The sequence below is a fragment of the Mastigoproctus giganteus genome, chromosome 10 (assembly GCF_048544385.1).
Source record: "Mastigoproctus giganteus isolate SK-2022 chromosome 10, ASM4854438v1, whole genome shotgun sequence".
NCBI classification, from domain to species: Eukaryota; Metazoa; Arthropoda; class Arachnida; order Uropygi; family Thelyphonidae; genus Mastigoproctus; species Mastigoproctus giganteus.
The window spans coordinates 182,977,363-182,990,819 of NC_143584.1; the positions used below are offsets into that span (position 1 = coordinate 182,977,363).

Here is a 13,457-nt window from a genome sequence, read left to right on the forward strand (position 1 = left end):
AGTACTACATACGGGAAACAGCAACCCCAGAGCAATGTATCAACTCTGTGGTACTACTCTGACAGTGGTAGAGAATGAAAAGGACCTGGGGGTAATTGTGCAGGCAGATATGAAGTTCTCTGAGCAGTGCAGACGGGCTGCAAGAGTAGCTCAAGGTGTCTTGTCAATGATATATAGGAATTTTTCTAGCAGGGATAAGGAGGTGATTATTCCCTTGTATAAGGCAATGGTCAGGCTACACCTTGAGTACTGTATACAGGTGTGGAATCCTCATTTCAAGAAGGATGTAGAGCTGCTGGATTCAAGATTAGTGAATGGAACAAAGGATTGCTCTTACGAAGAAAGGCTTAAGTTTTGCAAATTATAGTGTCTGGAGACTAGGTACTGGCGAGGTGATCTGATAGAGGTGTATAAAGCCTTGAATGGTTTGAGCATGCTCAATGCTGATGGGATTCTTTGTCTTGCTCAGAATAATCACCTGAGAGGGCATAAATTCAAATTGAGGAAAGACAGATGTATGATAGATGTGCAGAAATTTGCCTTTAGCCAGCGGGTAGTTGGTTGGTGGAATAGACTTCCATCCCTTGTTGTAGAAGTTGATAGCCTAAATAAATTTAAGGCTGAGGTGGACAGGTATTTCGAACGAACAGAAGGGTGAAATGGAAGTGGTTTTTTGGCTGATGCTGTATAAGCTTGCTTTCTTGCATCATATGCCTCTACTAATGCTAATGCTAAAGTAAGTTCACAACACCCTCAGAATTCAATGTCTGTTTCATGTGGTTTTCCTACAGGATAAGATGTTTTTTTTTTTTTTTTTGTCTAGGTAAAATTTATAAATGAATTCATAAAGGCCTGGCCTTCAAGAAATCCTAATCTCACACAATTTGGTTTTTTATGTGGGTATATATGAAGAGATTTTTTTTTTCTCATAAATTTCTTCAGCTGTGGCTACAATCACTCCAGACATGTTCTACTGCATGCATGTGAGAATGCAATCTTGTTACTGCCTGGTTGTTTGAAGGACTGCAAATGGTGTTCACATTGAGTTATTTTATGTGATTATTAGCATTAGTTGAGGCATAAGATGCAAGAAAGCAAGCTTATGCAGCATCAGTCAAAAAAACCCTCCGATTTTGCCAATCCATTCACTCCAAATGCCTGTCCAGCTCAGCCTTAAATTTATTTGAACTATCAACTTCCACAAGAGAGGTAAGTCTGTTCCAGCAATCAACTACCTGCTGGCTAAAGGCAAATTTCTGCACATCTATTCTACAACTGCCTTTCCTCAATTTGAATCTATGCCCTCTCAGGTTCTTAATCTGAGCAAGAGGAAGAGTCTCATAAACATTGTGCTTGCTTAACCCATTCAAGGCCTTATACACCTCAATAAGATCACCTAACATGTGCCTAGCCTCCGGATGCTGCAGTTTGCAGAACTTAATCCTTTCTTGGCAAGAGAACCCCTTTGTTCCCCTCACCAATCTTGTTGTCCTTCTTTGTACTCATTCTAACAACTCTACATCCATCCTAAAATTAGGCCTTCAGAACTATACACAGTACTCAAGGTGTGGCCTGACCGTTGCCTTGTTCAATGGGATATTCACCTTGTCCCTGCTAGAAAAATTCCTATATATCATTGACAAGACTCCATGACCTGCTCTGGCAGGCTATTAAACTTCATGAGCAAAATTATTACTGTTTATTATTATTTTTTTGTATTAAAAGAATTAATAAAGTTCATGGCAAGCAACAGGATCAAGAATTGCACTGGTTTCCAAAACATTAAAGTTGCCAGTGCCAGTACCATATACAGTGCTACACATGTGCATCACTGTATATGGTACTGAGGAGTGAGTGAATTATTGAGAGCTCTCAGTGATTCATTCATTGGTGAATGGTTCTCAAACTGTCACTTGAAAAATATCATGGCACACAAAGGTGCTGAAACCTTCAAGTGTGCCACAAGAGTGGAAAAGCTTCATTAAGTTCAGTGGCAGTCACTCTTTAGGTGCAATTGGCATTGTTTCCAGGAACAAAATTTTGAAAGCCACTGGAGTGGGGTGTAAACATAGCCCCTCCCTCTGGATTGCCTATTAGATCCATCCCCATGATCTATGGGAAGCATAAACAATAATTGTCATTTCCTTTTGTTAAAGGAGATTAAACTGAATCCATATACTTAACACAGATAATAAAATTTTCACATTTTGTGTTATTTCAAATCTGCTATTGGGAAGGAATTACTGTATGATTATATAACTGTTACAAAAGAACTTTTCTCGTTGGAGATATATCTGTGTTATGCATGTTTTCAAAGATTATCAATTTTATTTATACATATGAAGTTTGCTATGTACTTTCAGTATACAAACTATTGTAGAAATAGCTACTTAAACTTTTATATACACTGTGTTCACTTAATTAAGTATACCCCAGTCATGTGCAAATTGACATGATAAATCATAATTGTAACACATAACACACATGACTATGCATCTCAAGTTAGTTCCTCTGCATCTCAAGTTAGTGCCTCTGCAGTTATGGAGAAGATATTTTAAACTATAACAAGGGATCCACAAGATCCTTGAACGTGGAATGCTTGTAGGTATCTGGAGGGCAATTGCTGTTATTTTTATAATGGCTGAAATTAGCATTAGTAGAGGGATTTGATGCAAGAAAGCAAGCTTATGCAGCATCAGCCAAAAAAAAAAAAAAATAAATAAATAACCACTTCCACTTCACCCCTCTGTTCGTTCGAAATACCTGTCCAGCTGAGCCTTAAACTCTATCAACCTCGACGACAAGGGATGGAAGTCTGTTCCACCAACCAACCACCCGCTGGCTAAAGGCAAATTTCCTCACGTCTATCCTACATCTGTCTTTCCTCAATTTGAATTTATGCCCTCTCAGGTGATTATTCTGAGCAAGAGGAAGAATCCCCCGTCGGAATTACTTAACTGTTAAGTATGTGTTTGCTGTCTATGAGAATTATCTACTACATGAGAATTATCTACTACATCCACTAATTCTTGGATGTAAATGTCATATTTCAACATGTTGCATCACACCCCGACTGATTCTCTAGTACACTATGCATTTATTTTCAACCTTTATGTGGCTGAAAAGGATTTCTTGTGGATGAGGATCACACCAAGGTTTCATGTCTCTGATAGGACTGTGAAATCCTGGTTTATATCCAGGATTACTTAAGTGATACTAAAATCATATATATATATTGCTCGCACGTTTGACCTGCTCTATCGTTGTTTTTGACTTGAGTCAAACTGTGCTGAGATATCATTACTGGAAACATTCCACAATCAACTTAACTGCAGAAACCAGTATAGATACTTAATTCTGTAAGTTCATCAAAAATTTAGAATGTTAAAAAAATTTAAACTTTATTTCTGTCCTGTCTAAAAGTACAGCATTTTAAATGTTATATTCTTAGCTATAGCTGAAATTTGAGATACATCATACAGTATCTTAATGTTTTGTGTGTATGGCTGATAAGAGACAAGAAGTAATGATCAGGGCTGGCTTTGGGGCAATTGAGCTGTGCAGCCACACATGGTACACAAATTTAGGGGGTGCCTCCATAGCCAGGTGGGAAGGAGCAGCAGTCTAATCAAGAAGCACACGCTTCTTGATTAGACCGGGGTTCGAGCCTGTCACCACCAAATACGGAGGATGCGGAAAGGTCAGGGAATGACCGCATATTCCCGGAGCAATATGGCCTTAGTTGCTAATGCTCCTAAAAACCAAATAACAAACAAACAAATTTAGGGGATGCAAAATTCCCAACAAATTCACTGATTTGCTGTAAATCTCAAGTCACGATCTTCTGAAAGTCTTCAATAGGAAGTTGGAGAAGGCACATCAAAAAATCTTGCACAGGGCGCTGATAGACCTGGGATCGATTCTGGTAATAATGAATATTGGAAATGTTTTATAGCTGTTCTTGAATAACTTACATTGTCAAAAAAATTCATTATTTTTATCCATAATTGTACTGTATTGTTTATGCTGTTACTTTATAGTTTATTAGTTGTATTTCATTATTCATAGGCTGAAGATGCAAACAGTAAAATGAGTAAAGACAGAAGAAAAGAATCTCTTGAAAAGTTCCTACAACTACTGAAACATGATCTAGAGCTAGAAAGGAAAGGAAAGCAAGGTACAAAAACTTATTTCATGATTTTTTTTTCCTAATAGCAGTGTTGGGAGTTCTAGATGATAATTTATATTTATAAATGTTTTCTGTAAAATATAATATTTTGTTCGGAGCTATGGATGATAGATTTGTATTTATCAATATTTTTCTGGAGAATATCAGTATGGTATTTATCTTATCATTGCAATGTGTATTTGTAAGTTCCTTGGTGGTAACAGTGGTAATAATTTTATTGCCATTTTAGTAGGATGAAGGACTTTGTGAGATGTAGAACTGTATTCCATGGTATGTAGATTTTGGAGTTATATAGGGTTAGGTTTCAGGATTCAGAGAAAATTATTGAAGTTATTTGACCCAAGAAACATTCAATATTAGGATTACTCTAGATAGAGATGTGGTTGTATAGAAACCTTTAAGCAGTTGGTAGTTGATGTTTGAGGAATTTGGTAGTTTGTGCATTACAAAGGTTTGTCAGACAAAGGTGTGGTGTGTATTATCAGACAAAGTACTGTCATCAGAAAAATTTATAGATAGAATTTAAAGTCAGTGGAAGAAGGCCATTGATATATACAAAAGGAAAAGAGTAAATGTAAGAACAGATCTTTGAAGTAATCCAGTATTAGTTGAAAGGCTTGATTTGGCCATCTGCCAATATCACAAAAGGAATAAATAGCCATAGAGGGGATTGGCCATACAACATCTGCTACATCTACTTTTTTGCAATACAAAAGATATATCAGAGGATGGAAGCTGTATGGAAAACTTATGCCACTTTAATTTTAAATTGTTCAAGATAGTAATGCAAGCCAATTTAGTGTAATTAGTAGTAGTGCCAATCATTAATTAGACAGATTGTTTTAAGATAGTGTAAAGGGATTACACAATTGATACATTTCTCCACTACTTGAAAAAAAAGTTTAAAAGGCAACAGAATAATAATCAGATCACAAAATTGTCTTTTTTTTTTTGAATAAGATGGATATGAACAGATTTCCATGATATGGGGGGGTGGGGAGAACCATCAGAATAAGTTTAAAAACTCGAGTGAATACTATCAGGACTTAAACTCACAGGTGGCAGGATTGTCCTGAGTTCTGCCTTCTTTCCCTCTCTGGGAAAGAAAAAATCCTGTGGCATTGAGTGGGATATCTTGTTTTTGTTAGGAGAACATTTTTTACTATCAGTGAAGAAATTAAAGGAAAACAGAATGCTAGTAGATTAGTTGTATCTTTTTATGAAATTACAGTATAACCATCAGGGTGTAAAACAAGTGGAAATAAGAAAATAAATATAAGATGCAATTATTGATGGGATTAGTATAAGACTTGAAAGCATTTAAGTATCATCAGGACTAGTTTTTCTGCTTTTGGACTTTTAAAAAAAAATCAAGTTTGGATTCTTATTGACTTGTTTTGCAACTGCTGAAAATAAAATTGGGAATTTTGAAGAAAGCCAGACGTTTATATGCTTATCTTGAGCAGTTTGTACATTTAGCATGAGTGATAAAATAACAATGAATTGAAAAAATGGAGTAAAGAGATATTGAACCAAAAGAGGTCCAGAAAGAGGAGCTTCTAGATTAGGAAGTCTAAACAAAGAATGTTAGAGCAGACATTCACAAAGAATATCATTTAAAATGAATGGAATCCTGTACCAGTAATTAGGACAAGCAAGGTGAATAGTGGGCAAGGTAATCTTACTTTAATCCTTCATTGAATCAATGATGGACTCTGGTCTTTTGAACGATGGATTTGGCTATGATTCTCACAGCCAGATTCATCATTTAAAAGACTTCTGCTTCTTGGCAGAAGGGATAGAAAGTAGACATTTAAAAGAAAAAAAAAAAAGAAGAGGTTTATGCTTATAAATGAGCAGCATAGGCAAGATGCTAGAAGAGTCAATGGGGTTTGGACAATATGTAGTAACTTGTCCAGCAGGGACAAGGAGGTGATGAATGTCCCATCATATAGTTAGGCCGCATCTTGATTACTGTGTACAGGTCTAGAAGCCTCATTTTAGGAAGGATATGGATCTGTTGGAACAGGTATAGAGAAGCACAATACAATTAGTAAGGAATGCAAAAGGTTCCCTTACCAAGAAAGACCTCAGTTTTGAAAATTGCAGTGTCTGGAAACAGACACCTGCAATTGAAGTGCATAAGACCTTAAGTGGATTGAGTAAATCAGATGTGGCTGGCATTCTATCTCTTGCTTGGACAACATACATAATGGGACATAAATTTAAATTGAAAAAGGATGGTTGTAGGATAGATGCACTGAAACTTTATTTCAGCCAGAGAGTGATTGTTGGAATAAACTTCCATATCTGGGTGTGTGTTGTTGGAGGTGAATGGTTAGAATAAATTTAAGGAAAAACTAGACACATTATTAGAGGGGATGGGCAGATGTGGTGTGGGAAGTTTTTTTTTTTATGGTGATTCTGTATAATTTCCTTGCATCATTTGCTACTACTTTTGTTAAATAAATTCAAAATAAAGCTTGACAGTACAAGCACTCCTCCACTTATGTACAAACAACTTATGTACAACTCGTAAATACATACAAATCACAAAGCTGTTGCTATGTTTGGTTATAAGAATCAATTTTGAATGCCTTCATGATATTTTTATAAAGCAGATTTCTGGAGGTCACTACCATAAAACAATTAGTTTCTGGTTTATTGGGCTTTTCTGTTAGTGCAATCTATTATAAATGGGTAGCAAACTTGATCTTATTGCATTTGCGATAATACCAATTCTGGAATTCTGTTACGGTTTTTACGTTATGGTATTATGGTGAAATGAGTTCCCCTTCACTGAAATCTTCAATCATATAAACATAAATTTTCAGAATCTTCTCTTCATTTCTATTTTTTGAGCTTCGTAAAGTTTTTACTCTGTATCTCATTTGCGCATATCGTGTTAGTTGCAATTTGTGCATTCAATGTTCTTTGTTATTGATTGCTTATTTTCTTACTGTTTTAAATTTTATGACAAAAAAAAAAAAAATGTCAGTGAACAGCAAGATCAATTAATTACACTATTAATAAAGCGTAAATTTATTTTTATTTTGCTAACCTGTGGGAAATATTTTTTTGATTTTCATGCATCATTTAATTTTGTTAATTGGAGGAAGTAAAGTGTAAATCTGTGCCCTGTATCTTTACTTTCATAGCCTGTGGATAATATTTCTCCTATTTTTGCTTATTAGAATAGCCATTTAATACAATTAAAATTCATTTTATAAACGTGATCACAATAACCAGCGCTTCTACATATCATAGTGAATGGTATTTTATTTTGGAGAGTCCATCGTAAAGTGATTTGATCATACTACTCTAGAAAATATTAACTTATTTTCAAGAGTAGTTTTATATTCTTATTTACGATATTAGATTAAAGTATGACTCAGACCAGAGCAGTATGACTCAGACCAGAGCAGCAAAGCAAAAGGCTCAAGCTAATGGAAGCGCTGTGGCTCAGAGCAGAACTGAGGGGGTCAGTTGTCCTCTGACTCACAGCCTTATAAAATGCACTGTTTGCTTGATGTTTGCAGAGCAATCGGGTACGGGACATGATACTGCCAAGGGGGATGTCTTTGTGTGTGCGCGATGCAAGGAGTGTATCGATATCAGGCAACAACTCGGCGTTCTTGTGGGCCTATATGAGAGCTTGAAGGACAGGGTGGATGCCCTCGAAGGAACTAAATTGAGGGGCCCATCAAGCTCTCAGCTGCCCACATCAACGCCAGAGCTTGCACTTGGGCATCGCGTGACACAGAGACAACCCCCAAGGCAGAATGCGCTGGTCCCGAAGGAACTAGTAGTTGTTGGTGACTCTATTGTCAGGGAAACGGGGAACATGCTTTGTAAAAAAGATAGGTGGAACAGGACCAGGGTATGTCTGCCAGGGGCAAAGGTTGATGACGTTGTAGAGCGAATATCATCTTTTAAGGGCACAAAAGGTGATATAGTTGTACACGTTGGCACTAATAATAAGAGTAGGAGACCGGTAGAATTACTTAACAAGTACAGGTCACTGTTGAACAAAAGCAGAGAATTAGGGTTGAATTTGAAAGTGTCTGCAATTCTGCCCAGACACGATAGGAGGGAGTATATGATGAGAGCCTTGTCGATCAATTCGGCCCTGGAAAGATTGTGCAAGGCTCAAGGGGTAGAATTTTTTTCAGCCGGGACTGTACTTGTTAACAGGAGAGATTGCTTCTACAGGGATGGAATACACTTAAATAGAAAGGGTGCAAGAATATTTGCTGATGCTATCGAGGCAGTGTTAGGTGGGTCGGAAAACTGCTAGCTTGGGGGGAGACAAAGACCAATAGATTGACAGTAGCAACTGGCAGAGGTGAAAGAGATTTTTGCACTGCTTCTATTAGAATGAGCAGAATCCTGAAAAACAAGATGCATGGTATTTCAGAGACTGCTGGGAGCCATTGCGGTACACGTAAACACATGGGTTGTGTTAGGGTAGCTAAGAATAGACACAGGTGCAGGTATACTTGCGTGTACACCAATGCTAGGAGTTTAGTAAATAAATTTGATGAATTTGCTCAAATGGTATTGCTCAAAACATCAAAGGCAGATATTGTTGGGATATCAGAGACGTGGTGTCACACAGATATAAGGGATGCAGAACTGGAATTTGGAGAGTACAACGTCTACAGAAAGGATAGACAGGATAGGAAGGGGGGAGGGGTTATGCTATTAGTTAAGAAAAGAAACACATAAAAACCAAGGAAGTGAAGCCAGTCGACATCGCTGGACAGTGCAGTGTTGAGTCAGTTTGGTGTGACATAAGCATTGGGAGATCAAAATTGAGAGTAGGAGTGTGCTATAGGCCTAATGACTCTGATGAGTATAATAAGGAACTGTACAGGGAAATAGAGTGGGCCAGTAAATCAGAGAGTCTTATAATGGGAGATTTTAATTTCCCAGATATTGACTGGAATTTGGGGGCTGGTTACTCACACACTAGCAGGGCTTTTGTGGATTTATTGGATGATTGTTTTCTACATCAGCATGTTCGGGAGGCAACTAGAGGGAGTAATACTCTTGATTTGATTATCAGCAGTGATTCTTCATGCATTAAGAATCTGCAGATAAATGAACCACTAGGTGGCAGTGATCACAGTGTGCTGAAGTGGGAGTTACTGAAAGAGGTAACTACCATTAGGGGTAAAGGGAAGGGTTATTGCTTCCGTAAAGGCGACTACGATGGACTGAGACAGTATTTAAATTCTATACAGTGGGACCAACTGATGATGTTACCAACAGCAAATTCAAAATGGGAAGCATTCAAAGAACTTATCTTGGAAGCTACTAGGCTTTACATACCAACTAAGAAATATTGTTCAAGGTTTAGGCCCAAATGGATGTCAGATGAACTAATGAGGCATATGGCAGAGAAGAAAAATGCATGGGATACTTACAAATTAACACATGACACAGAAGCCTATGATAGATACAACTTGATATGCAACCAAGTTACAAAGGAGGTTAGGCAGGCGAAGGCAGATTACGAGAAATCCTTGGCAAGGGATGCAAAGAAAAACAGCAGAGTTCTTTACTTATGTAAACTCTAGAAGGAAGGGGATGAATCAGATTGGTCCACTTGATATTGATGGGTCAACTGTTGATGATCCTGCTCAGGTAGCTAACAAACTAAATGAATATTTTGCATCGACATTCACACATGAGGAGTTATTCAGCAAGGGGAATGCCAGAGGTGTATTCAACTCTAGCAGTAAGCTACAGAATCTTGAAATAACTGGGAGTAAAGTGGAGGAGAAACTGTTGAAGATAAACACAAGAAAGGCACCCAGGGTGGATGGGATCTATCCAGTTATATTAAAGGAGGCAGCAAAGGAAGTAAGCAAACCCTTAGCCATAATTATGAGAGCTTCCTTGGACTCAGGGGAGGTACCCATAGACTGGAAATGTGCAAATGTGACCCCAATTCACAAAGGAGGATCAAAGGCTGACACAAGTAATTATAGACCTGTGAGCTTAACTTCTGTTCCAGGAAAATTAATGGAGGCACTGGTTAAAGAAGCACTGCAGGATCATTTAGACAAGACTTCAGTTATAGCTCAGACACAGCATGGTTTTGTTAAGGGGAAGTCTTGCCTGACCAACTTGATTGGATACTATGATGCAGTCACAAAAGAACTGGATGCAGGGAATAACTTTGATATTATATACTTGGATCTGAGAAAGGCTTTTGATACTGTTGCACATGGAAGACTGCTACACAAATTGGAGCAGTGTGACATTGGAGGCAAATTGCTGCTATGGATAAAGGGGTGGTTGAGGGGGAGAAGACAGAGAGTGGTAATCAATGGACACTGCTCATCGTGGACTAATGTTATTAGTGGAGTCCCTCAGGGCTCAGTGTTGGGTCCATTATTGTTTTCTGTATTTATAAATGATATTGATGATGGTATATCAAGCTTAATGTCCAAGTTTGCAGATGATACAAAGGTTGGCAGGGTTGTCAAGGACACTACTGACACTATGCTGCTGCAACAGGATCTGGAAAGGTTGAGCAGATGGGCTGAGAGGTGGCAAATGAAGTTTAACATTGACAAATGTAAAGTACTACACATGGGAAACAGCAACCCCAGAGCAACGTATCAACTCTGTGGTACTACACTGACAGTGGTAGAGAATGAAAGGGACTTGGGGGTGATTGTGCAGGCAGATATGAAGTTCTCTGAGCAGTGCAGACGGGCTGCAAGAGTAGCTCATGGAGTATTGTCAATGATATACAGGAATTTTTCCAGCAGGGATAAGGAGGTGATTATTCCATTGTATAAGGCAATGGTCAGGCCACACCTAGAGTACTGTATACAGGTCTGGAGGCCTCATTTCAAGAAGGATGTAGAGCTGCTGGAACGAGTACAGAGAAGGGCAACAAGATTAGTGAATGGAACAAAGGGGTGCTCTTATGAAGAAAGGCTTAAGTTTTTCAAATTACAGTGTCTGGAGACTAGGCACCAGCGAGGTGATCTGATAGAGGTGTATAAAGCCTTGAATGGTTTAAGCATGCTCAATGCTGATGGGATTCTTCCTCTAGCTCAGAAAAATCACCTGAGAGGGCATAAATTCAAATTGAGGAAAGACAGATGTAGGATAGACGTGCGGAAATTTGCCTTTAGCCAGCGGGTGGTTGGTTGGTGGAACAGACTTCCATCCCTTCTAGTGGAGGTTGATAGCCTAAATAAGTTTAAGGCTCAGCTGGACAGGTATTTTGAACGAACAGAGGGGTGAAGTGGAAGTGGGTTTTTTTTTTTTTTTTTTTTTTGGCTGATGCGGCATAAGCTTGCTTTCTTGCATCAAATGCCTCTACTAATGCTAATGCTAAAAAGTAACTTAGATAGAGATTTTGTAGGTATTACTTAATATCGGAAAGGGTATCAAATCCACGTGTTTACCATTCGTAAATAGCCGCCATTGCTACGCGATACAAAATATCTCGAAATAGATAGTATAGTACATAATATTGTCAATTAATCAGATAATTAATCTTGTTGAACTTCATTGTCAATTAAATTGCACTTTTAACTATACATATAACGACTTGGGTTACGTAACATAAATAATTAGTAAAAAATAAATAATTAATACTTAACTTGATACGGAAGTTATATAAAGGGATTTCGTAGATACCACTCGATACTGAAACATAAATATAGAGTTATAACTGTGTTGAGATATGAGTTTAGGGTTTTAATTTTGTACTGAAAATGAAATTTTATTGAAATTAAATCGAAATCATGACTCTGACTAGAGCAGCAAAGCAAAAGCTCAAGCTAATGGGAGTGCTGTGGCTCAGGGGAGAACTGAGGGGGGCAGTTGCCCTCTGAATCACAGCCTATTAAAATGCACTAATTGCTTGATGTTTGTGGAGCAGTCAGGTACGGGACATGATACTGCCATGGGGGATGTCTTTGTGTGTGCGTGCGATGCAAGGAAATCAGGCGAAAACTCAGCATTATGGGAGCTTGAAGGACAGGGTGGATGCCCTCGAAGCAATAAAAGTGAGGGGCCCATCAAGCTCTCAGCTGCCCACACCAATGCCAGAGCTTGCACTTGGTCATTGTGCAACACAGAGGCAGCCCCCCAAGGCAGAATGCGCTGGTCCCAAAGGAACTAGTAGTTGTCGGTGACTCCTATTGTCAGGGAAATGGGAAACATGCTTTGTAAAAAGGATAGGTGGAACAGGACCAGGGTATGTCTGCCAGGGGCAAAGGTTGATGACGTTGTAGATCAGATATCATCTTTTAAGAGCACAAAAGGTGATATAGTTGTACACGTTGGCACTAATGATATTAAGAGTAGGAGACCGGCGGAATTACTTAACAAGTACAGGTCACTGTTGAAAAAAAGCCGTGAATTAGGGTTGAATTTGAAAGTATCTGCAATTCTGCCCAGACATGATAGGAGGGAGTATATGATGAGAGCCCTGTCGATCAATTCGGCCCTGGAAGGATTGTGCAGGGTTCAAGGGGTAGAATTTTTTTTCAGCCTGGTCTGCGCTTGTTAACAGGAGAGACTGCTTCTACAGGGATGGGATACACTTAAATAGAAAGGGTGCAAGAATGTTTGCTGATGCTATCGAGGCAGTGTTAGGTGGGTCAGAAAACTGCTAGATTGGGGGGATACAAGGACAAATAGATTAACAGTAGCCACTGGCAGAGGTGAAAGTGATTCTTGCACTGCTTCTATTGGAATGAGCCGCAGCCTGGAAAAGAAGATGCAGGATAGTTCAGAGACTGCTGGAAATCATTGGGGTACAAATAAACACATAGGTTGTGTTAGGGTAGCTAAGAAAAAGAACAGGTGCATGTATACTTGCGTGTACACCAATGCTAGGAGTTTAGTAAATAAATTTGATGAATTTGAGGTATTGCTCAAAACATCAAAGGCAGATATTGTGGGGATTTCAGAGACGTGGTGTCACACAGATATAAGGAATGCAGAACTGGAATTTGGGGAGTACAATGTCTACAGAAAGGATAGACAGGGTAGGAAGGGAGGAGGGGTTATGCTATTAGTTAAGAAATACATAAAATCCAAGGAAGTGAAGCCAGTCGACATTGCTGGACAGTGCAGTCTCGAGTCAGTTTGGTGTGACATAAGCATTGGGAGATCAAAATTGAGAGTAGGAGTGTGCTATAGGCCTAATGACTCTGAGTATAATAAGAAACTGTACGGGGAAATAGTGGGCCAGTAAATCAGAGAGTCTAATAATTGGGGGATTTTAATT

The 13,457-nt window shown here is 38.6% G+C and overlaps 1 protein-coding gene across 4 annotated transcripts in view; it reads left to right on the forward strand.

Annotated features, from left to right (window-relative positions):
* The window catches only part of Nost (Nostrin), a 231,236-nt gene that overhangs the window by 196,572 nt on the left and 21,207 nt on the right, over positions 1-13,457 (forward strand). For all 4 annotated transcript variants that reach the window (XM_090384071.1, XM_090384073.1, XM_090384072.1 and 1 more), the window contains one exon: positions 4,069-4,177. In XM_090384071.1, the coding sequence (XP_090240197.1) occupies positions 4,069-4,177 (109 nt within the window). The remainder of the gene's footprint in view (positions 1-4,068; positions 4,178-13,457) is intronic.